Genomic DNA, 27,856 nt, shown 5'->3' on the forward strand with positions numbered 1-27,856 from the left:
CCCCAAAGGCTCTTGGGTAGGAGAGAGCAGTGGTATGTGGGAGGAAAGCAGATGAGCAGGGCTAATTCAGGCAGTGCTGCCAAGTCTACAACGACAGGGGGTATCAAGGGATGAGGGTATAGTGAGAGGGCACCACTGCTTGTGTGATATCCCAGTGCTAGATGGTGTGGATTGGAATACAAACTGCTTATTGCTGCGTATTCTGTGGGGATTATAACTACTGCTTATGCCTGTAGAAGCAGGATGCTTTCTCCTGTATTAGAGTTTGGGCACATCCCAGGTTCCCCCACTTTCTTCCTATTTAACAGGAAAACTCCATCTACTATGTTTTTAACTCTCTCCACAAATGTACACGTCAGTTCTGGATACAGTACCTATTCCCTGCTTCCTCTGGGACTGACGAACCCCTGCCTCCATGTCTAGTATGGCGCAGGAATTTTGATCAGGTCATATGCTGGATATTGTGCCTTTTAGTTGGGGACCCAATTGAATGACTTTGCTAGAGGCCCCAGATTTGTTTGAACCAGTCCTGCAGACAAAGGAGGTTGCTGGATGAGTCAGGTGGCTAATAAGAGTGAGGGAAGGGAATACCTATGGCATGGATGCATAGCATGGGTGTGAAGCTGGAGCAACAGCTAGAGAGACAAGCGGGAGGGGAGGAAGCAAGAACAGAAGGTAATGAGAGTTGGGAGTACTGGAGAAGATGAAAGGAGCTAGTGGGAGCGGCAGAGACAGGCTACCTGGATGTGAAGATACAGCTACTTTTTGAAGTAAAATCACATTTCTGGGGGACAGTAACTCACATCAGTGAAATATATGATCAACCCTGTGAACTCAACCTGGAGAGACAGCACTCATCTTCAAGCCAGAATTAAATCTGGTCTCTTCAACTGTATCTTGAAGTTTTTCCTTTTTGATTTAATAGGTGCTTTGCTGTCTTGATGAAACTTTTATAAATCTGTGTATTAGGGATGCTCTGTAAAAGTGAATTATATTCTCTTGTTCCAGAGGGGTAGCCATATTAGTCTGTTTTCAGCAAAACAGCGAGAGTCCTGTGGCACCTTAAAGACTAACAAATTTATTTGTGCATAAGCTTTTGTGGGTTCTATTGTATTATTCAGAGACCATATATGTAAGATATCTATCTATACAGTATATTAAACCCACTTGAGTTATCTTATGTGGAGTAATAGGGAGTGCAGGATAATTTTGCAGTTGCTATTGAAGACTGAAAAGAGATGACCTGTAGTGTTCCTCACTGTGATTAGAACACAAGTTCTGTTAAGACCATTAGCGGCGTTGTACCAGTATGAGAATCTGCCCCTCATTTGTGTGATATTTCTGTTTTGGGGGTCTGTCCATTTTTTATTCTAAAATCATTGGACAGAGACTGTCTTCCTCTTTGTTCTTTACGTCCTGGTATGCAGTGACAGCTCGTTAGTAAATACAAAATTTGAAGTGGAAGGTAATTTGTAAACTGACTTTTTAACCCCATGTTGCATTTCATGCTGGTGGTGGTAGCGTTTTTGTGTATAGGTGGTTTCTAATTCTGAAATCACTCTTCTTTCTTGTAGAATTGGTTCATGTAGCTTTTTTTGCTGAACAATGTACTGTAACTTATATCCCTGCTTTTACATTCTTAATATTTTGCCTAGAACAGTTTAGCTTGCAGACAATCCACTAAAATAAAATGATTCTTGATGTTTTAATACATTGGCCTCATTTTCAAGGTTCAGAGCAATACCTATTGATTTCAATGGGATTTGAGGGAGCACAGCACTTCTGAAAATCAGGCCACTTATATTTAGGTGTCTAACTATGGATTCTTCTTGGAGTCTGGTCCCTCTGTGGATTCCAAACGTGAGTGTGCATGTGCGCCATGCGCCGGATCCAAACTGTTCGTAGCAGTTTTCATTGACCCACGTGCATGTTGTGCATCGGCCACGTGGTGCATCTAACCTCTTCTGAGACTGCGCAGGTTGAAGCTTCTCCAGTTCCCTCTTACTGCCACATGGCCAGACTTGGAGCCCTCTTCCTATCTCTGTACTAGTAGCCTTCTTAGCATTATTGTATATAGTTTTTATACAGTTAAGCATAGTTTTAGTAGTTAGCATTTAATAATTTAGTAGTAGTTGTCCATTTACTCCATGCAGGGCATTTCACCTGCTGAGGGGGACTATGGCCTGGCAAGCTGGCTTTAAAAGCTGTGTGTCTTGTCCACGCTCCTTCTCCATGAGCGACAAACACCAGCGGTGTCTTTATTGCTTGGGTAAAGCAATCTTCACCCGCTGCCCCATCTGTTGCTCCTTCTCACTGTGGACTCGTGAGGCTCAGGACCTCCAACTCCGCTAACATCTCATGGAGGAAGCTATGTGCCCATGTGTGTACTCAGATGGCACACTGGTGGATCCACCGGAGCATTTGCCACATGAGAAGAAAGTTATTTCAGTGTGTATCACTAAACAAATGCTTAGGATAGCAGATGTAATGATTTCTAGTAACAATGCAAGAGATGCAGCGCAGAAGTTCTCATCACACAGTTAGTTTTGCTTAATGAAATAAACACTTAGTCCTACTTTAAGTACAGTTTCTGTTAGTTAAATTAGATCCTGAAAATATACATTTGTCATGTTATATTAAGCACCTCTTTAAGAAAGCAGTATTGGCAAACTGTATGGATCTATGGTTCTGTCTACACTACAGAGCTTACAGTGGCACAACTGTACCAATTCACCTGTGTTGCTGTAAGTTTTCTATTTTTGTGTAATCTTTTTAAATATGCATATGACTAATTTGCAAATACTGGATTAGACCAGTAGCCAGGGCCAGCTTTAGGGGCAGGTGACTGCCTGGGGCGCCAGACTCGGGGGTACTGTTTTTGTTGTTAGCGACTAATGGGAAAATAGAATGTTTGAAGTAAAATGTTTCAGGTATCGAGTATGTGGATACATTTTTCACTAACCTAGAATGTTTTGATCCTTTGTAGAATCTCATGGAACCTTCAGACTTTCTGAGAGCTACATTTTCCTCAAACCTCCGAGGCTGTCAGCCATGAGCTCGCAGGTATATAAGAGGTGGAGCATCATCAGTCAGTCAGTGAGATTATAAGAATGAACTAAAGTGAAATGAGCGCCAGCTGTGATAGTGTGAACCTTGTTTTATTGTGTAATTGTGAAAGTGTTTCTTTTGTTTTAAGACTTTATTAGTTGCTACTTACACTATTCAAGAACCTATTTAATGAGATGCCCGAGATATCTATCAAACCCATATTTATGTAACAATATAAAATAGGGAGTGCCAAAGATGCTCCTTACCTGAGGTGCCATTTGATCTAAGGCTGGCCCTGCCATCAGTTTTGTGTTCTGTATGAAATGTTCAAAATAGAACATATATGCAGTGCTGTTGTAGCTGTGTAGGTCCCAGGATATTTAGTGTGACAAAGTGGGTGAGGTAATATCTTTTATTGGACTAACTTCTGTAAGGGGGAGACAAGCTTTTGAGCATACACAGTGCTCTTCTTCAGGTCTGGGAAATTTACTCTCACAGCTAAATACACAATGGAACAGATTGTTTAGCATTAGCAAACACACATTTCAAGGTGAAATATTCAAGGTGAAGTGGCCCATAACACCTTCAACAGATGAGCCTGGGAGCATAAATTCATAACTTTGCTAGACACTAAAAATCGTGCTATATCGAGACACTGGATTTATGGCTTATTACAACAAGATACATTCCACTAACAACTCCCCTTTCTCTCCCCCTTCTCTCCTTTTCCCCCCTATAACTGGAGGGGTGTTAATGGGTCACTTCACCTTGAATGGTCGGTCCCTTGAAATAGGTGTTAACTATTTATGCTAGACAATCTGTTCCACTTGAAGATCTCTGTATAAGGCTGAAAGTTTTGTGTCTCACCCACAGAAGTTGATCCAATAAAAGCTATCCTCTCATCCACCTTCTCTCTCAAAATAGAACAGGTCAGGCCTATGTGCAGCAGTGAATGAATCTCTCAAGCTGGTCTACGTTAGAGTTTTGTCAACCAAAGTCAGCTTTTCTCTGGCAAAATGGTGGTTGTACACAGTGCAATTACCCCTCTGCTGACAAAACTGCTCTGTTTTTTCAACAAAATAAAACCACCTCGAGGAGAGACAGAGCTTTTTGCGGCAAAGGTTTAGCAGCAAAGCATCAGTGTAGACACTGACCTTGGTTATATCATGGTAAATGGCCTCCAGATGTGTTCCACAATGCCCATCATGACAGCTCGGGGCAGCAGTATGAACTTCCCTGCCCTGCAGCCATTGGCCCCTCCCTTTTCAAAGCCCCAGGAAGTTTTGAAATTACACAGCTAAGCATACCGGCTGCAGGCAGGCAGGCAGTGTGGGCTCCTGCTTGGAGGAAGGGCAGAAAGACTCCTGATATGCTGTGCGGAGCCAGGGAGGTAGCCTGGGGCTTATGTGACGGTGTCTCCCTTCCGCCCACTGTACCAGTCTCCACTGAGCTGGTGTGGAGGGATGCGGGACACCAGCTGTCTATGCACCAAGATTGGTTGCTTCCTGCTGCTGCTGTCTGAACTTAAAGACAGTGTGTGGAAACACTCACTGTCCCCCAACACACATTGTCTCTCTCACCCACACACACACGCTCCTTGTCACACACTTCCCCTCTCCCCGCCCCCTTTCTGTGGGCTTCTTCTGTGTTTCACCAATGTCAGTTTGGCTAACAGGACAGTTGAAAAGTGTTTATCAAACTAGTAGGATGCCCTGGAACAATTCCAGGGAACAGTAGATGTTTTAAAAAACAAAAGTTTTTACAGTGATCCCAACTTATTGTATTTGTTATACTTGTCATTGTATTAACATAAGACATCATGATTAGCCTGTCTTTTTAAATGCTATACTTCTGTGGAAATAGGCGCTTGTTATGCATGATTGTAAGAAACATTTCACATGTAGATGACTCAAATCTTCTTTATATAGTCTGTACAGTATCACAGGGCTGCTGGTTGTTAATAGGAATGGTAAAAATGTGACTTTGGACAAATCTTTGACAGGCAACATTTCTTGTGTTCTGGAAGCCAGATTCAAGTTGAGATGATGACTTTGTCAAAACAATGTAACCACCTCATCTTTCAATCTAATTGTTGTACCAAACAGTCACTTTACATCACACAGATATTATTACAGTACAAGATATTTTCACCTTTTAAGTGTTAAGGCAAAATCCATTGCTTCATGTGCACAATATGAACAAAATCTGTCTGCAATTCACTTTAATCATATATATTAAGCCTATAGGCAGATAATTTATTCACTGTTCTTTTGCTTAAAATACACCATTACATTTTACATTGCATAGAGGGAAGAGGTAAACCAGAAGCTGAGGAATTAGATCACTGTCTGGAGTGAAGCTGACATTGACCTGTCTTGATCTGACCTTAAACTTCTTAATGTGTTATTTTTTCCCCCACCAAGAATCATTCTGTTGCTTCCCTCTTCTCCTGTCTTCTAATTATATCCGTCTCAAGATTGGAGAGTATCCCGTGCACTTACTGCTTGAGACCACTTGTATCTAATTAAACTGATTTGCCCCTGTTTGTTAAATAAGTTACTGTGAATGCATTTTAGGCATCGTGTGCAGCTAATAAAATAATCTATTGAGCTGGGCTTGCTTCTGAAACAACACACTTTAAATAGAGGCATCTTAGGTTGATTGACATTAAGATATAGACCTAATTCTCTTCTCACACCACTCTAAATTGGGAGCAACTCCATTGAAGTCTGTGGAGTTATGCTGGCATAAAACTGGTGTAAGTAAAAGGAGACCTAGGCGTACAGAGCACAATCAGAAAAGACAGGAGCAATTACATGGAATGCTTCCTGCTTTAAAAACAATTCCCCTCCAGAGTAATCTAATTTAGAGTCCGGTATATAAACTACTAGACTTGGTGCTGAATTAGTACTTTGACAAATGGATTATTTATTTTTTAGTTTTAAATTAAATTCCAATAATTTTCTGAATTAGAAATCTAGTGTAAGATGCAGGAGGCACACTTTTAAAACAAATTATTTATTTTCTTGTTTTCTACTTGCTAAGAAAATCCAGGAAATAGACAAACTAGACACAAGTAGTCTTAGTATATTAAATTTAATTGTAAGTTACACAGAATGATGTAAAAACAGCATTTTACTAGAATAATTTTAACCTGCAAAATCTGCAAATAGTTTAGAAAATGGATTGTCTATATTCTCTGACACAGCAATTTTCATGAGTTAAACTTATTGTATTATGCTAATGTGTGTATTAACTATCCTACCTGTCTTTTATTTAGCCAGATTTCCAAAATAAATTAAAGGATGTCAAGAAGTTCTTTCTCTTGTATTTCTTAGGTGCCTATGACTTTGTTTTAATTCAATTACATTAAACAACTAAATGGAAAATAACTTTTTGTGAAGAACAGCACAGGTAGCTGTTCCAGATATCTCCTTTTTATAGATGATATATCTGTATGCCATGAATTCATAAGCTCTCCTCATTAACTGCAAGGAGTGTAGATTTTCAAGCATGTAGTCTGATTACTGAAAATATTTCTCAGCAGCTTGGTAAATCTCTTTCAGTTCAAACATCCCTGGTCATCTTTCCTATGTTGAAAACAACATTTTTACATTTTGCATTTAAAAACCCGTATTTAATCATACAATGAAAGAACTATCTAAGCTTTTACTTTGTGTGTCATTGAATAGAAGTGTGGCAAGTGTCAAAGGATATGATGAACAAAACAGTCTCAGCAGAATTTTAAAATTTTCTCCAGCCATGATTATGAAAGCAAAAAAAGCCTTAGTTTCTTATTGAATATTCAGATTGGCCCAAACAGACATTCTCTTTATCAATCTTATAGTTACAAAAACTGTACATTACAAACAGTATAGAAACAAACTGAAAAGAATGTGCCACACATCCTGGCTAATTATCTATATGCGGTTTAAATTTACAGATATAAAAGAAAGTACAGCCTATTCCCTTATAGTGCACAGTTATTGTGTTGATACAGTATATCACCAGTTAAGCTGAAGTGACAGGAGGTCTCTAATTTTGCTCGGCACAGAGAATAAGAGCAAGTTCTGTTCGGTAAAGCTTTCCTCCATCAGACAAGGCCATGATGTTTTTCTTGTATGTTCCAAGGTTGTTAATGTCTAATTCCTATTTAAAGAACAGATAATGCTTTATAATCCAATTTAGTTACAAACTATATTTGCCAATGATAGAGGATGGGTAAGGAAAATCTGTCTAGTGCCAGCCCACCCAACAATACGATATAGAAATTGTTTAACTACTAGCATGTAATTCACATTTGTGCACACAAGATTGTTGATCCTCATTGTTTCTGAACTCACTTTATAACATGGTTGCTGTATCATCATAGCTCACTTAGTTAAGGATTTACATTGTTATTACTTCTGCCAAGATTTCTAAATGTCCTGCACTTCAGGAACTATGATTTAGCAGCTCTATTGTAATTGGGTGGATTTAAAATCCCAATTTAAACTAATCATTAAGAAAAGCTCTAGAATTACCTTTTTGTTCTTTTCACACAGATCTTTCAGTAATGCATCTAGTTCATTTTCATCTATGTATCCATTGCCATCCTGAAAAATATTAATATGAGCATTTATTTTTCATTTCAGCTACTGTAGCATTACACCTAATTTATTTTCCCCTAATTCAGAAAATTTAAGTTATACCAAAGAGTACTCAATCAGTACATAAAAGGGGAGTTTTATAATATTTTTCAGATCACTTACTTGATCATACAGCTCGAAAGCTTTATTGAACTCTTTTCCACACATTTTGACACCCTAAAATCAAAAAGAAAGCCAAAGAGTTAGATGAATAGTGTATAGTGCTACATGTTCAAACTTCAAAATGTAAAGCTGCATACCTTAAATTGAAGAAGAAAATTTTCCTGGACTGGGAGTAAACTTTGGAGAGAAAAATGAGAGTTCAAACAATTTTTTTTTCCATAATGGCAACTGGCATGCAATATTTATATGATATAGGTATAAAAATCTACCTGGCCATTTCAGTAAGTTCCAGCTTTCCGTCATTGTTTGAATCAAACATCCTCAGCTGAAATAAATATAGATATGTAATATTAAAGTATTGGGCAGCACAGCAAAGAAATAAAGTATTTCTTGGGAAATCGAAAACCAATGGGAATGTGCTAATTAAATAAATAAAATGTAGGAACCTAATTCAAACTCTCATTTGTTGTGGGATACATTTAAGTCATGGCAAATCACTCAGGTTATAATTGTCACCCCCACAATTGTCCACAGCCAAAGGACTTTTAGGAAAGGGTTGCTCATCTTTTATCTTTGAAAATATCAAATAAAGGAAAAGAAATTGCTTCCACTTTTGGTCCCTACAACCAAATACCTCACTTCCTCAATATAAAAGAGGGATGCAAACTGCCACCCCAATAGCAAAAGACATATGCATAGTCATCTAATTTCTGTTCCTAATGACCAAAACACACAGTAATCACTACAATTGACTTAACTGTGATTACATTTTATATTGCCAAATTCTGATTGTTTCATGTGTGGACAAAAAAGTGTCAAAGGATTTCAAAGACCCACAATGGGTCTTATTTGTCACTCAATTGATTTGAATAGGGATATTCAAGATTTACACCTTTATAATTGAGGTCAGAATTTGGCTCCTCACAAATGGAACACAAACTATAGCCATGATATCCAACATCTTCTACTAAACCTGATTTTAAGCTCAGATCAAGATTCAATGTCATGTGGGTTGTGTATAGAATAAAGATATAGACCAAAGTAAAAAATTACAGGCTTTTTGTTTTTAAGCTAGGGAGTGGTAGATTTGGTCTTGAGTCCTGTTTTAACACTTAATATACGTAATTCTACATATTAAAGGATAAACAATTCAGTTAAAATCTAATCAAGTATAGTAGCTAAAATTAAATGTTAAAATGTAAGTTGGAGTGTTAAATTCCTTCTAGATGTGCAATCTTCATGTAAAAGACAAAATTTATAATTCTTATTCAATTGGTTGTCAAGTCTACACAAACATATGCATACGTAAATGAGATCAGAATCTGCCTCATGCCAAGCACTTCAAGAAAATCATGAGCTTGTGATGTAATACAAATAGATTAAGTAGCTAATAAATATAATCAATCTTATAGAATGAAAACAGGACTGATTAAATGTTTTATGCTTGGTTTAGTCTCAGCTTTAAAGCCCTATAAACACGTAAGTATAAATAACCAAAAGTCTCCACAATTGACATATAGTTAATTAATTTTATATAAGAATTGCATCTAAGTAACTTCCATCAAATAACTGAGTTTTCATTTAATAGAAATATATACGTTAATGTGATTTTACAAAAAATTATATTCTATTTTAACCTATTTTCCAGGATCCTGTTGTGTATGAGAAATTAGTTTCCTGCCTAAAATGTAATATTTAATATACCATAGATGCAATGAAAAGTCAGCAAATTGCATTGTTTCTAATCTCTTAAGAAACATGGCTATCTTGAAATTAAGTCCTTTTAAAATTTTGTTAGCAGGAGTTTGAGGCATTACACTGCCTGTCTTCCTTTCCCAGTCGCTGTACAATCGAATGTCCCTATTTTCAAATGTTATCTCCCCTTTTGCTATGCGAAAGATTGAGAAAAAGCATCAGGGAAACCTTACTGTACGAAGTGTTGTTGGAAGTGTAACTGAACACAGAGGGAGGTTTCTCACTTCCCTCCCCCTTAGTCTCTTTCAATTACAGTAACTTTAGATGTACAATGGTTGGGGTTGGAATCACATTCTTGTATCCATTTGTTTTTACCCCTTTAAATACAAAATTCATGCTGCAGGAAAAAGCACAGTTGTGCCTAATAAAACAATTTAGAGATACAGAGATAGTATAGAGAAGCAGCTTCTGTGACCACCTGACTCCTTCTAACCCTCCATACCCTTTTACAGGAACTTCTTCCCAGTGTGCCTTTAAGGAGAAGGGGGCTTGACATTTGGCAGAGGCAAGCAGTTGCAGCCCTAACTCAGCTATTTTATGTCTGGCTGTTGATAGATGCCTTTCCCTTTCTCTAACTGGTAAGTATTCTTAATTCCTGTTATGTTTTCTGTTACTTTTTCTCTTCTAATTTTTGAGGAGATGGCATAATGTTACCTTTATCATGTATTTATCAATGTTAATTCTTTATAATTATTTCAACCTGCTGAGGCCCAAATATAGGGCACAATCTGGGGGCTAACAAGTCAGAAAAAATTGTGGTGCATAAAGGTTAAGGATGTAAGATTTATTTCTCCAGCATGTGTTACAATTTCTGCAACTAATCTGCAATGATATTTCTTGACAAATAGTTTACAATAAGAAAGCAGAATCACCAGATCTTTGTCTTAATTAACTTCTCTCATAGTTGGGGTCAGTTTGAAGCATTTCATCCTGAAATGTTAAACCCTAAAAATATTTTGGGGTGAAACTAAGTTGCTGGGAAAGCAAAAATACATCATGACTTTAACCATTCTGAAGACAGGGAATTTACTTCTTCCCTTTCTCTGAAATGCACAAATCTTACTGACAGTTGTATGGAGGCCACCAGAGAGTCCTACGTTCAGACGTTAGAGGGGAGAGAGAATCTGGTTAGGTTTAAAGATGGGCCTAGCTAGGACTCAAGCAGAGCTTATTTTATCCCACCTGCCTTGGAAGCTTGCCCTGCTATCAGGTTCCCCTTCTCACACTGGGAGATGAGAGGCAGTAGAAAGTCCAAAATTGGCAAAGACCCCATTAAGCATTCTGTACTTGAAGGACTAGCAGGTACATTCTTTGCTCATTCATAGAAAAGGACTATTGAGGCCTATTTTGGTACCTGTTGGGGAAGAGGTTACAAAAGGAAGGGAAGATTCCTTTAGTAGCTATGAGGAAAGGGAAGGAAGAGAAGCAGAAGGAGGCATAGCAGGGGGAAGAGCATATTCTGCTCCCATTCCCACCCGAGAACTCTCAGAATAGGCATGTATGTCCTTAGGGTTCTAAAAGTTAAAGAGGTATGGAAAATGGTTACCAGAGATTCTGTGCCCTTCCTCTGAGATAAAAAAGGATTAAACCCCACTGCTACTTGTGGGTGCTAAGAATCCATCAGCAGTATGCAAGGGTCACTTAGAGAAATGTAATCTAATAAATGTGTCTATGTCTTAGACTCCATAGATCATTTTAGGTGGTCATCAGGTTCTATACCACAGAACTAAAACCAAAGAAAGATCACTCTAGTGTCTAAGTATTTAATGAATGCATACCAGAATTTATGTTTTGGACAGTCTTACTCAGGTTTTCTTTCCTTGTGCCTATGCTAAATCTTACAGTAATTTAAAGCTGAGGTAGAATCTTTCATCCAGAACTATCCCATTGCTCTTTACAGATTACACAAAGAATTGCATCACTCATCATCAAGATGCAGCCAAATCTAAGGTGAAATGTGGCCCCTATTGAACAGTGCAAGCAATACTGTATAACAGTGCAGGACAAGAAATGAGGAAACAGAAACTACAACAGAACTGTCGATAGGTAGAACATAATTAGTCAAGTTGGAATTTGGCTCAGGCACAGGTTAATCTGCTTATTTTTATAACAAGTGTCATGGGATCTTTGAGAACAAGTGTTCAGAGCTTCAGTTTTAAATCTTATCTGAAAGGAAAGCACCTTCAGTGGCAAAGTTCTCCTTAGGACCACCTTGTGGTGTTGGTTTGTCCAAAATACTTAAATTTCCTCTAAAGTCTCCTATATTTATATTAAGCCCAACACTGCTAAATTTACAGATCACAGCTGAAGGTGACATAGCTACAGAATTACCTGATATGCCTCCTTGGACTATGATCTCTAAGGTGTGATGTCTTATTTTGCACAATAGGGATCCAAACAGATTCTCATTCGAGTCAATGGGAGACTTTAAATGGGAAGTTAATGGCGAGGGATGTGCACGGTTTTCAGTTTTTAGGATGAAATGTCTGAATAATCTTACCATGATTTCTGTGTATTCTGTTAGCTTTGAATCATCAATCTGCTTATTTGCTTTCTGTAGTAAATCTTTCAAAAAACTCTGTGAAAATAATAAAGTAAGCACAGGTGAATATTTTCCCCAAAGCTAAAATGATTAAAGAATATTTAGTTTCCTTATTATACTCTAATTTCAGTCTAGAGGCAATCTGGGAAATACTAGTTTTACATATTTACTACTGAAATGTAAAATAGATATAAACATAAATAGTAATTTCCATGTTAAGTATATCTGCCAACAAAAATTCTTTTAACCAGACCAAGTATATTCCATCACCTTATTTTTAAAAAAAGATTCCCACAGAGCTTTGTGCATTACATGCCTTTTTTTTTACTACAAGGAAGCCTGGAAAAATAGTTTAGCATCCAGCTATCCTGTGTACGAATTAATTTTAACAGTAAACTTCATTAATTAACCTTGAGCCCCCTAGAAAACTTGGATTCCTAGTCACTGCTTGAAATATAGGAATAGTTTTACAGAAAAGATTAATCATTAATCCAGTTTGCTTTCCTGCCTACAGCAGTGGCGAGTACCTGATGCTTCAGGTGAAGGTGAAGCCTTCTTGCTCCTTCACATACCCATACTATAAATGTGCATTTTGCTACTTTATTTGAGAGGAGTTGGCAAGGTTTCTTCCTGACCTTCAACGACAGCTACATATACCCTAAAGAATAAAGTTTTGTTTTCCCCACTGATTAAGTTGAACAATTGTCCTAGATAAGTGACATTTAAAAATCTTAATTTATGAAGCAAAGAGTCTTCAAGTTTTGAGAATTGTGCATGGCTATCAACTTTCAGTGAAGAGTGCACCAAGCAGTTTTAACCTCTCTCATTTGTTGGAATGCCATTGCTTTTTCACTGTTTGGACCACATTTTAAGATAGAGTTTTCCTCGTGAGCCATCTTCCCTGCCAACCATGTATGCATAATGCCCCTGAACTTGAAAGACAAGTATGATAGCCTTTGGTCCCTATTGTCACCACCATACTGTTTATTTTTTCATCAGGCTTCTCCATACCTAGGCTATATACTAAAAGGATTGCAGAAATGTTGTGAACAGATTTCATGTAAACATTTTAGATCGTATGTGCTTTTAAAAAGTCATGGGGGAAGTAAAATTAGTTATAGCATATGCATAAAGTTTTCATACTTGTCAAGAGAAGTATTTTATTGATCATTATCTTAAGAAACAAGCCTACAGCACATAATTCTGAAAGGATGAAAATGACCCAGATTTTCTGCTGCAGATGAGATCTGCTCAACACAGTACAGATGGGAAGCCATCATGGAGCCATTTAAGATTTTCTGGTTGTTCATTAGCCCTGACTGGTCTAAAATATGCTTGCTGGAAACCACCCTCAAGGGACTGTCCAACATCTGGGGAGTGCTAGAGTGCAATGTGCACCAGTCATGCCTCTTTCCTGACCCCATCTCCCTTTTGACTCACCTGCGTGCCAGAGCCTGGGTGGGAGGGAATAGCCTCTTGTATATCAGGGTCATAGGAGCTGGATATGCCAATTGAGGTCTCTTCTGTGAGGTAGGAATCCTCAGCAGCGGAGATACAGACGTTCTTCATCCCTTTTGTACTACCAAAGCAGCTCAAAGGGGATGGAGAAAAGAGACAATTTGGCTACATGAGGCGAGTTTTGCTTTTCCAAAGCTCTGCTATGGATTTCAGACAATGTCAGACAATTGAATGCTTTGGTTAATGTCTATGTAGTTCTTATTTAGAGTTCTGCATATGGACAAGACAATTGGTCCCAGTCAGTGGGTACACAGGCCAGGTCCTCAGCTGAAGTCCTGTGGAGCTATGACAGTTTACACCAGCTGAGAATCTCTACCACAGCGTTACTTAAAGTGCAGTTCTACATAGAAAAATGGTTATGTACAAATGGCACTTTCCCACTTGGACTTGCTCTCCATATATATTCAGAGTCCAACGGTATCTGCTAGCTTTAGTGATACGAATAAACGTGTTGTTTTTTACTCTTGTTAACTCTGCAGAGCCAACACAGCTAATAGAACAAACTGGATGCTGTTGTTTCTTGTGCATTAAGAGAACTGTGTGCTAAGTTCCCATCAGACACACCTATGTAAACCCAGTGTGAGCACTGGGATTGCAGTTGTATTGCACAGGGGTTAGTATGGCAACAACAGGGTTGCACAGGTACTAGTGAGAGCATAATTTGGACCGCAGAATGTTCAGTAATGGTAGTGATGCAGCTGGGAAAAAGAACCCAGATTAGCTGTCATAGACCTAGCCAAATTTGTAGGGCAGTTAGTTTAAAAACATCTTTTTACTTCTAAACCGAGCATTTGTTATTTGGAAATCACTAGGGGATAAACATGGATCTGCACTAAATGCCATTTTTAGAGTCATTTATCAGAATAGAAATTGCACTTTAATTTGTCTGTGATAGAAACATCAGTTAGTGGTATCACTTTCTGGGTGGGTTTTACATTTCAGCAGACATATATATCAGTGCTACAGTGTAATATATACACACACACATCTCTAATCATTGTGAAATATACATAATCATCAATTTACCTTAAGTTCTTCAGTCTCAATGAAGCCACTATGGTCAGTGTCATATTTTCTCCAGGTCTGCAATTAGTATATAAAAGAGATTTATTTATATATCTTAAATCTAAACCAGGATGACTTTACAAAAGACAAAATGGTGTACAGTACCTGCATGAAATCTTCACTTGACTTTAGCTGCTGGCACCTAAAGAACAATAGGAAGTTCTCTTCTGTTGGTAATACCTGAGCAAGCTGTAACAGATTTAAAGCAAGTTTAAAGTTTGTTTTAAAACTGCAATTGTTTCTTTCAGAACAGACAACCTCCTGACTGGGGCTCTAGAAACAAGTAAAAAAATTGTTTTCAATTCCCATTATTTGGCCGTTTAATTGTATTATAAAGTGTTTTACAGCACGCACCAAGTACCGCAGTTGGGGGAGGGGGAGGTTTACAAATACAGTCATTACACTGTCTCACTCTCCAGGTAAGATTTGAATTGTGTGCTCTTATTCCCAGCTGTTGAGCAGGCTGTTACATTTATTTTAAACAGAAATAATAATCTGGAGCCTGCTCTAATGCCATTGAAGCCATTAGGAAACTCCCATTGACTTCAGTGGTCTTTGGATCAGATTCTCAGGACCCAATTTTTCATCTGCTCACTGTGCAGGATGCCCACACAATCAGGTCCTTAAAGGATGATCCCATATTGTTTCAATCTGTAGTGTGATGTTGCTTTCTTAGTGGTTCTTTAACCCACTTGCAAACAGGCCCACTAGTCTCCTTCATTAACAGAAATCAGAGAGGCCTTCCCTATCTTGCTCTGGGTGTGAGTGCTGCACAACCTGGATCAGCTGTCCTTTCTTCTCCTGGTAATCAGGATTCTCCACTCTGACCCAAGGAACCACATGCCATTTTTTAGGAGTACCTCCCATGCATTAGAACAGGAAGTATTCCTCTGAGTGACCTTTGGCTCCCTGCTTTGGATATGTTCTTCCAGAGCAGACACAACTGAAGATCAGAAGGAAAGGAGTGAACCAGCAGGCCTAGAGAAGGGGTGAGAGAGGAGCCTCACATTCACAAATGCTAGGTTAGGATGTGTGGTAAAAGCTTAGGTGACTAAGAGTGAATGGGAGAACAAATGGGGGAGAATGTTGAGAGTGAAGAAGGTAAGATGCAGAGAGCCATGAGGGGAACAGAGAGCAAGGGTGACGGAGAACAATAGGGAGATGTGAGTACTGAGTAAGGGAAAAGGCTGAGAAGGATAAAGGGAGAAGGCAAACGTGCAGTAGGGCAAGGAGAGAAACAAATGAAGGAAGGAGGAAAGAAGAGAGAACAAGGAAAGAAAATATGTCTGATTGATGGAAATCCATCCTGGAACCACAGCCTTTTGCCATCTCCAAGCATGAGACTTTGCTCAGGAAAAGCCAATTCAAGAACCGGAACAGCATGGAGAGGGGGACTCAGCCCTTCAAGCCAGTCCATTGACTTCAAGGAATGTGCCCTTAAAACTCAAAACCTGATGAAAATCTATTTTCACAAATGATAATGAAGTTGTTTTCATTTTGCAGTAGTTGAAAAGGACCATTTTCATTTTTTAAAACATTTTAGTTTTATCAAAATAATTACTGAAAATTTTCATTTACTGAAAACCCAGGTTTTGAAAAATGAAAAATTCATGATGGTTTTGATAAATGTTTTATGTCATTTTTTTTAAAATGACTTTTTGAAATTGGTTGATTTTGTTTGCAAAAAAAAAAAAAAAAAAAGTTTATAAAAAAATCTGTTTTTGAACAAAAAACCTTTTTGTTTGAAAAAATGTTGACCAGCTCTAATTAAAATAGAAAAACAGGAGAGAAAGAATGGAAACAAGAGAAGAGATTTGAAATATACGTAGAAAAGAAGAAGGCATTAAAATTCTTCCTTAATGCATCCATTTGTAAAAACTGCATGAACAAATTCCAACTCATTGTAGCCCCATCCAAGAGTGTGAATTCAAAATTCTGTTCTTTTCTGTGCATTTCAGATCTTATCTCCACCTCTATTTCAGTCCCAGTTCACTGCAGTTCTATTGCATAATTAGAGATCCTTGGCTAGGGCTTTCTTGCTGGATTCCATTGGGACCAGAGCTGCCTGTAACTCCTGTCCCTCATTCCATAGTGTGTTTTAATGTGTTTCAAAGAGCTGGAAATAGAGCATCTGTATTTCAAAAATTATCACTGCAAGAAATCAGTTATATTCATTAAATGTTGGTACAATTTTAAACACACACCAGGGCATTCATTTTATTTGCAGAAATAGAGCAATTGGTATATTCTATCGAGCATAGCAAAGTGCCTCCTGAGAGATATTGCTGAATACTAATGAAGCCAGAAAACGATGTTTCTGACTCAAATGTTCAAAATTCCTTTCCTTGATAGGTAGAAACCGAGTGTGCACACATACGTGTGTGTAATAGATATCGGTGTATTTTCTGTTCCTTTAGTATTAGCACATGGGAAAAGTTCAGAGAGTTGGAATTTCCTTCCCTTCCTACAAAGTCTCCCTCTTTTACCTCTCCCAGTTGAGGGATTGTGACATCAGAGATAAATCACCACTTCCATTCACCTGGTTGAAGTCAATGGACTATGGATTTATTGCACTTTGTCAATGGGTAGAGGTGCACATTGACACAGACATGTGGTTATTATATTGGTATTTGTAAGAGTATAACAAGCATAGGAATTTCAGATCTTTAGGTCTAAGACCATAAAATATTGAGCCTCTACAAGGACTTCCAGTTATTGTCAAGAAAAGTTGGTTTAGTACAGCACAGCCCCTGCAGTAGTACTGGATGTTAAGTACTTGTCTAATTATAAAGATGGGAGTTATAGAAATGGTGGCCTAAAGTTAGGCTCCTAAATCCACAATCAGGCATTCAAATAAATGACCTCAGAAGCACTGCATACCCAGCAGCTCCCCCTGAAGTACTGCATCCAGTATAAGTCAATGAAAGCGGTTGGATGATTGACAATTCTGAAAAATCAGGCCACTTAGCTGCCTAAATTAGGCTCCGATATCTATATTTAAACATTAGTTTTTGCAAATCTTCATCGGAGCATGTAACAAATTCCAGATCTCCAGTATTGCTACTTATACGCAATATCGGTAAACTTATCAGCTCTCTGAAGCTACAACATTTGCTAGTGATAAAGTCATCCCTATTTATTCAGCAGCGTTGGTACAGATGTGTGCATATGTTTGAGAGTGGGTAGGCACTTCATTTTCATGAATTAGAGACTTTCACATACTGTAGGTTATGAGTGGTGGAACTAAATACGTCAGGTTGCATACACTTGTCCCTACCAAATGATGAATGCTACCATGTTCATTGTCGGACATCTATTTATCTCAGAGTGGATGAATTAGATTGGTGGCTAGTTGTAGTGCAGCTATCATACCCTAATGTTCCTTATTTTGTTTCTTTCACATTCTGTAGCATTTAAAAATATATTTTCCTTTGTTAATTTACACTTGTCTGTCCAGGCCAATTTACCTTCAATATATATTTAAGGCCATTGCTATGTTAGGGACAGCTCATGAGAGGCCATGCATGGTTGATAAGAGAACACAAGGAGCCATAAAGGATGGTGCAGTCTGCTCCCTGGCTTGTTCAAAGAGGGATTTTGGCTTCCCTAAGGCACATCTCCCCAGGCTCCATTTAGGGTGAGTAGTTTCCACACCCCACCTTACCTGAGCCAGTAGTTAATTGCTACAAGTTGTCCCTTAGTGTTGGGATTTATCTGTCATGAGCAATATTCAGTTCCATAAGGAAGAAAGTCCTCTATTAGTGTAGCTATGGTAAAAAATGACTATGTAAATGGGGCACTAATCTGCTCCCTTTTGTGATGTTTAATTACTGTAACATTCCTTGCAATTAATGTTTCATTCTGCAGAACAACAGCAAGGAATTCATGGACCACAGTTTGAAAACATTTCTAGGTCTATATCTCATGGAGAGAAAAAGGTATTCCTTCCACTGATTTCAATGGGACCAGGATCTAACCCTTAGACCATATAAACAAGTTCCCAGTTGTTCAGAAGATATTTAATGTATACAGTTGAATTAAGAAACTTACAGCCACTGCAACATTGACATTGTGACCTACTGATAGCTACAGTTAGCTGACAGTGAATTCTATGGATGACACTAAATGGAAAATTCTAACTTTCCAAAGAATAACCAACAACCAACTATCAGTACCAAGCTACATTTAAGGAACAAAATATATTACCACCTCCAATAAAATATTACTTTGTTTTACTCTCCTTTTTGAAGATGTGTAACACAGGCCTGAGAGAAGCATATATGGTACCACTTCCTCTGGATTAAAGTTTTATAGCTAACTAGTGAACTGTCTCATTTGATAACTCAGAATTAAATTACATTTGCTTAGACTTCTGACAAAGTAAATTTTCCCTATTTTATTTATTTTGCTTCTGCAAGAATTGTAGAATCAGTGTGGAGGGAGAGAGGAAGCTAGATTCTTTTGATTCTTGCATCAACAGCATTAATAAAGTGCCAGCTGCAGAATTTTCATTACTAGAAGTGTGTGAGCCAAAAAGAGAACTCGTCTAGGACCCAGATTGAGTTGGCAAGGTTAGTAGTTAGGCATGCCATTTTTTTCTTGTAAACAGAGCAGATTTGACTGAGTCATTAAGAGAGTAAACAAGGAAGCCTGGTGTCATTTTCTAGAGGACAGTAAATGTAGCAGTAGCACAAGAGAATTTTTGAATAAGAGAATGAAATTCCACAAGTCTTCACTTACAATGTCAAACTCTAAGAACATAAAAAGGTTTTGAGAATTCTCCTGAGAGCTCCTGCTATTTTTATGATGAAAATGGCAGCTATCTCTGTATTATGAGTCAGAGCATGGTTGGAAAGATGCTTCTACTGAGTCTAGCTTGACCCTTCTACCGCTGATTATGAGCTTGTTAAAGAGAGAAGGTAAAACTTAGGCTGTTAGCTAATTGGAAAAGGCACTACAATATTTAAAACAGACCAGCATGAACAGTTTTTTAGAAATCACTCTCTGAATGGATCTCACTTCCTGATATTAACACTGTCCTTAAATCACCTGATTTATGTGCTTCAATATATTTGTCTTAAAATCCTATAGGGAAGGGGGAGAAAGAGAGAAAAACATTTTCAGTATGGCAAATAGTTACTTTGCCTGGTAGGAATGAGCATTTAAATCATTTGGATATGGAATAACTGTAGTCCTGAGATGTAAAAAGCTTGGACTTTGAGATCTATATTTCAGTGAAAGCACTCACCAGACCAAATATTGGGGCAGGGAGTGGGAGGGAGTATTTTATAAAGTAGATGGAGATATATTAGATTCTACATTTAGCCAGAGGAAACTGGTTAAAAGCTGGAGAACTCACTGCAGTAACGTACTGCTAAAAGACAGTATATGCACTTTAAATCTTCACTTAATTTGTTCAGCAGAGCTGAAAATGCATTATTTTAAGCCATTCAGGACTTCTCTTTAATAGATTTTCCCTGAAGAACAATTATTAATCAGGATATTTAAAAAAAATCTTCAGGTGCGATGTGTTATGGTGGTTGAATGACGGCGTGCTGCATTTATTTACGCTAAAAAAAGCATAGTTCACGGACTCTATATGCTCTTTAGAGTGGGAGAGACTTCGTAATACAGCATGTAAATGAGTGGAATTCATTTTGGAAGCATTGGGCATTCTAAATTAGAAAGGCAAAGGGTCAGAAAATTCTAACTGATCATCTGTAAGATTATAACAACACTTTACACATACAGCACCTTTCATCTGAGATCTCAGCACTTTATCAACAATTCAGCTTCATATTGATATAATACTATTTAATTTATATCATTGTATCTATTAGGTTAAGAGCCTAATCTTCTAGGGTGCAGATGATCTCCAGCCAAGTGCTGAATGCACTCAGCACACACTAACATCAGTCAATGTTGATGGTGCTCAGCACTCTAGTAGTAGGTGCTCAGCACCTTACAGGATCAGGTCCTCTGGGACTTGTCCAATGTCATGTAGAGAGTCAATCACAGAGCCAAAAATAGAACTCAAGACATATAACTTCCAGTTGCCTTGTCTAACCAGTAGACCACACAGTATCTTTCAGGAAGTGTCTGCACAATGCTTCATGTGACAGCCTGCTGTCATATGTACTCTAAATAAAAAAGGCATGCTTTTATAAAAATTGTATTTAAACTGGCCTGTTTAATTACATACACTAATACTCTATTAATCATAAATAGAAAGATAGGTCTACACTAACTTTTCCTATTGCAGAATTTTCAGTCTGATTATGAATTGAAAGTTTAGTCAAAATGTAGGCAGTTTAACCTTAAATAAAGTAAGAAATTAACAAATTGAGTCACAGTTTACTTATCTATCTAAGTTTAGACTAAGTGACGTGAATATATTAGCAAGTATGTGGATGTTACATATAGGAATTACACCTAAAGATGAAAATATACCCCAAGGTAATTTATATGCACTGGTAATAGGATATTTTGTATTGTAAATCTTATTGGTTGTTGTATATTCCATTCAGTATATCAATTCAAAATAACTGTAGCTAAAAGTCAGTCCCAATAGAAATGTTGCAGTGATAGCATGTTTCCAAGGAGCTCTTTATAATTGTTCAGATACATTTTTCTCAATAAAACTGGGAACTTGACTGTATTTTCTAAGGGTTAAATCCTGGTCTCTTTGAATTCAATGGCAAAATTCCCATTGACTTCAGTGAGTCATGGATCGGGTCTTAAAACAGTGGTTCTCAAACTGTTGCCCATGGACACCTTTCTGTTGATCTGAAGAATTAAATATTGAGTACCAAGTAGTGGGGATTGGGAAAGGAAGTGGTTCTAGGAGAGTCCCTCTTTCCTAAGAAGTTGTCTATAAAATGGAAAAGCATGGATACCATATAACCCAGGGCAGTGCAGGTGACTGGGCTTCTGACTTTTGCAAACAAAAGACATTTTCTGCTTAAAGTTTCTGTCTGTGTCTGAGTTCAATAAAGGAATTAATGAGTAATCAAAATCCCTCACTAATTGGATTATCAAAATATTTTGAAAATGTCAACAAAATTATAGCCTTCCCCTCCATCCTTACCATATGCATTAATAAGAAATAACCATTATGTCAAGGATTACAAAGTGGGAGGGGAAGGGAAATCAAATACTTAGCCAATTTACATTGAATTGTGCTTTACACCCACTACAGGAGTTGTGGGATTGAGGGCCAGTTCAAAATCAAATTCCAGAGTAAATCAGGATAAAATATTCCAAAATATTCCAGCACAGCAGTGTATCCAATAACTTGAATTTCCTGAAAACATGCAGACTTCAGCTGTATTACAGGGAAACTATAATAATGGTCTCCTTTATTTTCTGTTGACTCAAGCCTGTAATGCTTAATGTCTGAGGAGGAGAAAGGAATATTTTACGTTTCACTGATGCCTCAGTGAGAAAATACTTAAGTATGGGGAAGGAACCCTGTGTTACAGCAAATCCAAGACAATACATATATTTATAGATTATGTTCAAGTTAGCTTGATATTATTATGCTAAGAGCATTCTGTACACATAAACATGACTCAGCCTGAAATAAAGAAACTAGCTTACCTCCACTATTCCTATTTTTCCATCAGCACTTTTCCCATACTGGTCCACAAAAGCTTTCATTTCAGGTGTTAATGCCTATAAATTCACAATAATTGAATTATTATTTGTAAGATATATAAATATATGTGCTAAGTATTTCAGTGTCAATGAGTTACTGCCAGATAATGTATAAAAAGCTAGCTAGAGTCTTGATTCTGCCAGTCTTACGCTGAGTAGTCTTTTACTTTGAATAATCCTTTGCGATGAGGGTGACGGCTTGAGCAGTAAGAAATTACTTGATAGGAACGAGTGGCAGAATCTGATCTTCAGATGCTCTCAGATCTTCTATTTTACCTTTCAAAATGGTAACATTCACTTGTAAAGACAAATCTGCCTGAAGGTAGATCTTATTATTCCTTTGTTTAATAAAATTTCACAGTTAATTATTATTCAATCCACAGTTTTCATTTTTAAATGAACAAATCTGAGACAAACTTAAGTCTTTCATAGTGGGAATATAAGACATCAGAACACTTAAATGTTTACTTTCATTTGAATGAGTATTTTATCCTCTTTTCACCTGTCTCCAAACCAATCTCACAATGAAGTCACACAAGTGGAATTTGTACATTAAGCCATTTGTATTGTCCACTGCTTATGATGTCATAAAAGCAGGACTATAACTTCATTGCCAGAACAAATGTAAGGAAAGGCTGAATTGTGAGGGAGGAATCCCTTATTGAAACATATAAAGCAATCTTGAATAATAAGGTAAACCACAGAGCCAACGTCAAAGTGCTTTTTATATAAATGTTTGCTCCCACCACACCACTTGTCTCAAAATGACAGCTTCTCTTTAAGATAGGGCAATGGAGTCACACCAAAGATTAGTCAGACTCAGATTCAGTAGCATAGACCCCTTCACCTTTGAAGAGCCCATTTGAATTCACTTGGACTCTTTATGGTCCAAGGATCCATGCAAATGGATCCTTGTGCAGGATCAGGGCTTAGAACTGTAGTGTAAATAATATCTCATAGTTATCAATATGAAAGAGACTATAACATTATGAAAAGCCTAGTCTTGCAGTCCTTTCTTAGGAACTCCCACTGGAATTGTTGGGAATTTTGCCTGAGTCAAGGCATTAGATTGTGCCCAAAATTTGTATTACTAGAAATTGCTAAAATGCATTACATGTAAATTTTTATAACAAAGCAAACTATGGCCCAATGTCCTCTTTGTTTCAAAGTTATCTGTTTTAGGTTAGTAATTTGCAATTGTTGTAATTAAGCCATAATTATTAATACTTTGCAGTTAAATTTGACCTTTCACACAAGGATCTCAAAGTTAAGAAGTATTTGCTTAGTGGTTGAGGCTCAGGCCTGAAAGTCTCTATATCTGGATTATAATTAGCCCTGATTAAATATTTTGATATTATTCTTTGTTTCAGATAGCATCCACAACACGTAAGGTATTGCACAATCATAAAAAGAGGCATGATCACTGCTTACAATATAAAAAATAGAATGTCATTAATCTAATAAATTAGTCAATTGATACATTTTTAAATTGTATCAGTTCTATTGTTTGATTGAATAATATCCTTTGAATAATTTATTTGTTGGATATATAATGTGTCAAATAATTCTATCCAGTATTCAACCAGTTGTAATCTTGGTTCCACCACAGACTTGCTGCTCTGTTACCATAGACAAGAACCTTAACCTTTCTGTACCTCAAATTCCCCATTTTAAAATGGAGATATTTACCAGACTCAGAGGTGTTATGAACACACTAGTTTTTGTAAAGTGCTTTGAAATCCTAGGATGAATGGTGCAATCATAAAACCAATATTATTGCATTTATGAACATCAAGTCACACGATCTCTGTCAGGTAGGTAAATATTGTTCTCATTTTACATATGGATAAATGAAGGAACAGATGTTGGAATAACTTCCACAAAGTCACGCTGTGAGACAGTGAGAGAGCTGGAAACCCCTTTGGTAACCACTTCACCACACGTTTTCTCTATTAGCAATTGGCAAAAGTGAAATGAGAGAAAGAACATACCAAGGATAACGTAGGCCAAAAGATGCCAAGATTTTTTTATCCCAAAAATATTATTTATTTTTATTTTTTGCCAAAGAATTACTTATTTTAGCATTTGTGAAATTAAATCAACTTTGTATTTCACATAATGTGGTGGAGTGGTGTTGGAAAATATGAAATATCACCAAAAAAAGCCCAAATACAAAATTGCAAATGTAAACTTCTGATGGTATTACTGTGTACAGGAATAACATGGATCAAATTGCATGTTACTGTTCTTTGGATGTAATAGAAAGCAAAAGGATGGAATTCACAATAGTCATTTGATTAATAAAAGAACCACATAAGCGTTAGGATATGACAAAACAATTAGAACAGTTCAGAAGCTGAGAAGTGCACTGAGAAATGTTAAGCCATCTTGTTCAAAGACTGAAATCAATGAGATTCTATAAAGCTAGTAGCATGACTGATGTAAAATCCAGCTATGAAGAACGCATAATTGAGTATTCCAAAAATGCAGAGCAAGAGAAACTATCTGAAATGCAGAAGCAAATGATGAGAAAAACTTATGCAGGGGGGAAACAGCACAGCCACAGAAATCTCATATAATATCCATTAGTTTCTGATTGTGTCCCTTCTGGCAAAGGGCAAGAAATTCAAAGCTACTGAATTAGTATCCAGTGAGGCAAGATAGGTGAACTAGTGAGATGATTGTTTGGCAAATGAGCCTGCAAATCCAAGAATCAGCTTAGATTTGAAACCTTTGATGGCACATATCCATAATCCAGAAAAGACTTCAGAGATCAAGATATCAAGCGTCTCTAGATGATCCAATGAGAGCACTGAAGTTCAGTGTTGTTATTGTAGATTGGTCTTTTCAGCAGAATATTCCAGAAATAAGCTTGTACCAGAGCAATGACAAAGGAAAAATTAATTAAACACCTAAGCACTTTCAAAATATAATAGTGTACAGGCAGAGTCTATAAAAAAAGGCATAAATGATAAAGTGGGTGGGAGACAAGAATAATCCTACAAGCATCTTATACATTACTTTGTGAACACTTTAATTTTTTTAAGTAGAAGACAACTTATTATGACACAAATTGCTTCTTGAGAAATTTGAAGATGAGTTTAAGATGACACATTTTCCTGATGTAAAACCTCTGAATCTTTCATCCATTGAGCATTACATTAGGATTATTTTTAAAAGTAGTGTTCTTATTAATAAATACGTTTTAAATACAGCCTTGAACATCACTTTTCAACTGGGTTTACTTATGGTTACTGCCATCTCAACATGTTACAAAAATTTAGTTCTAATGAAAGAATTTAAATGGGCTTTTCTCTTTTTTCTTTTCTTTTTTTTAAATGCTAATTTACTTGCCTCACTCTCCTTGTAGAAATAAATTAAGATTATATATATATATATATATATATATATATATATATATATCTTTTTTCCTGAAGAAACTGCAATCCTCACATAATTTTCAGTATTCTGAGGCCCTTTTAAATCAAACTTACCTATACTTTTGTATATTAGTTCTACAGTGACAGTTATAAAAAAGATTAGGAATCTAGATTGTGCATGTAATTTTATATGTAATGTTATAGATGACAGATTTTCTGCTGCATATTAACTCATGAAGCTAGTAGGAAGATGTTACTTTCCACAGAACAAATAAAAATACTGATACACATTTGTTATCCATTCTTTAAATAAGAAGAACTAAACAAAGACAAGAATTCATTACCCAAAAGGTAACATTTATTTTTTAATTTGGTTGTAGCTCTATATGAAATTATAATTTATTTCTCCTCACACAAGTCAGTCAGTTAGTGCACTTTTATTTTCTATGCCTTTATAAGTATCTTTTAGAGTCGGCTTTAAGGATTTAAGTAGGCTTCATTATACTGTGCTATATAATTTAGTTTGATGCTAAGTGATCTGTTTTATTATCGGATTCTTTTAGGGGTTATTTATTCAGTAAGGAAGTACCATTATGTATTTAAACTAATATCTTTATCTAGAGGCATTCAGTTTTATTTTTCAGAATGTTACAAAATTAATAGTATCATCTTACTTTAAGACTTTTCTTTCTTGCTTCAGAAAGTGCTGAAGTTACGATTGTTACAATTTAAACTCCAATATGCATTTCTATTTGTCAATATTTTAATATTCTCCAGGTAACTTCTCTGTTCACTAATAGAATTTTGATGATCAAGATTTAGTATTGATTTTCCTCTTGCAGAAAACCAAGGAAGTGCAAATAAATAGGTAGGAATAATCTGCAGATCTGTTTATTGACCACCAAGGGGCAGAAATGCATATCAACCTACACTGTCCATTAAAGTGTTAAAAATAAATCCAGCTCATGAAAAATGAGTTATTTTCTTTTAACCTATGGGTAGATAATTGGGTGAGGGGAAGAGAAAGTCTTGCTTTAAATCTCTATTATATAATAATGATAGTTTCCATATTTTTCTGGACTCATACTTTTAACATTGCCAGAAGAATCATTTGCATTAGTACCACGGTGGAATCTAAATACTACTACCTTGTATCTTGTGCGGTACCCCTTATCCCCACATTTCCCGAAGGGACCGAGTATCCCACTTGACATATTAATTTCTAAACATTGCCTTTGCCTGACCAGCGAAGTGTTTGAACATTTGATGGCCCTAAGGATAGAAGAGACCCAGTCGCTGAAAGTTGCTCAAGAAAGTTCTTCGTAAAGATGAAATAAAGCAGGGGGAAACATGAACCTACCAAGCCCGCCTTCTTTCGTGCCTGCTGCAGCTCCTGGATGAAGTTCTGCAGCTCTTTCCCATCCAGGTACCCATTGCCTGCAACGAAAAGAGTTATGGGTGGTTTCTCAGAGCCCCTTGACTTTCTCGCGTCCAATCCTTCCAGCTGCTGGAAATGACATTTGCAAACCCCGCGTTTAAAAACCGGTGGCTTTTTTGTTTTGATCGGCTCAATTAGGCTCAGCAGCCTACGGCCACCCCTCGCCTCTCCAAAGGCATCTACGTTCAACGTTACTTAAGAGAAGAGAGCGGCATCCTAGCTGCAGCTGGAGGCATTGAAACTTGAATCCACGCACGGGGAAACGGAAAGTTCAAGGACGCCCTGCTAAAGGGGCCCGTCGGGCTAGAAAAGGGCGAAGCAAAGAGGGATGGGTGCTGATGCGGAGCCCCCCTCCCCACCCCCGGCCGCCTGCTTCGAGAGGGGCTGCAGCTTCGGGCTCGTTGGAAAAAGTTCTGGCTTGTCCTGGGGGAAACTTTGCAGCGCAGCTCGCCGGCCGGCCGGGGTGTGTGTGTGTGTGTGTGTGTGGAGGGGGTGCCCGAGCCCCTCGCCGGCTCGGGGGGGGGTGGGGTGCAATGAAATATAGTCACCATCAGAGTCGTAGTGATGCCAGATCTCGAAAAACTGCGCGGCTGAGATCTCGACTCCTTGCAGGTGCGTCTGGGCGGCCATGGCGCGTGGCGGAGGGAGGGCGATCGGGCTGGCCGGCGGCTGGGGCTGGGCGCTGCTGTCCGCGGTGCTGACC

General features: G+C 37.6%; 1 protein-coding gene across 1 annotated transcript; it reads right to left on the minus strand.

Moving 5' to 3' along the window:
- Window positions 1-4,949: 4,949 nt before the first annotated feature.
- Window positions 4,950-27,839, minus strand: CALB1 (calbindin 1). Its single transcript, XM_067558258.1, has 11 exons — window positions 27,702-27,839; window positions 27,076-27,152; window positions 22,279-22,353; window positions 14,785-14,868; window positions 14,641-14,697; window positions 12,055-12,132; window positions 8,069-8,124; window positions 7,937-7,976; window positions 7,800-7,853; window positions 7,572-7,643; window positions 4,950-7,197 (listed from the first exon to the last, which is right to left on the minus strand). The coding sequence occupies exons 1-11, from the start codon at window positions 27,781-27,783 to the stop codon at window positions 7,084-7,086; spliced, it is 789 nt and encodes a 262-aa protein (XP_067414359.1). The 5' UTR covers window positions 27,784-27,839; the 3' UTR covers window positions 4,950-7,083.
- Between the last annotated feature and the right edge of the window lie 17 nt (window positions 27,840-27,856).

The sequence above is a fragment of the Emydura macquarii genome, unplaced genomic scaffold, assembly GCF_026122565.2.
Source record: "Emydura macquarii macquarii isolate MOO-44397 ecotype Brisbane River unplaced genomic scaffold, CSIRO-AGI_Emac_v2 contig_1897, whole genome shotgun sequence".
Classification (NCBI taxonomy): Eukaryota; Metazoa; Chordata; order Testudines; family Chelidae; genus Emydura; species Emydura macquarii.

Excerpts from the sequence above, each read along its gene's own strand:
- CALB1 (XM_067558258.1), bottom strand. The coding sequence starts at position 27,783 with ATGGCCGCCCAGACGCACCTGCAAGGAGTCGAGATCTCAGCCGCGCAG. Across the intron at positions 27,153-27,701 it reads GCATCACTACGACTCTGATG|GCAATGGGTACCTGGATGGG; the intron begins GTGACTATATTT and ends TTTTCGTTGCAG. Across the intron at positions 12,133-14,640 it reads TTGAGACTGAAGAACTTAAG|AGTTTTTTGAAAGATTTACT; the intron begins GTAAATTGATGA and ends TTATTTTCACAG.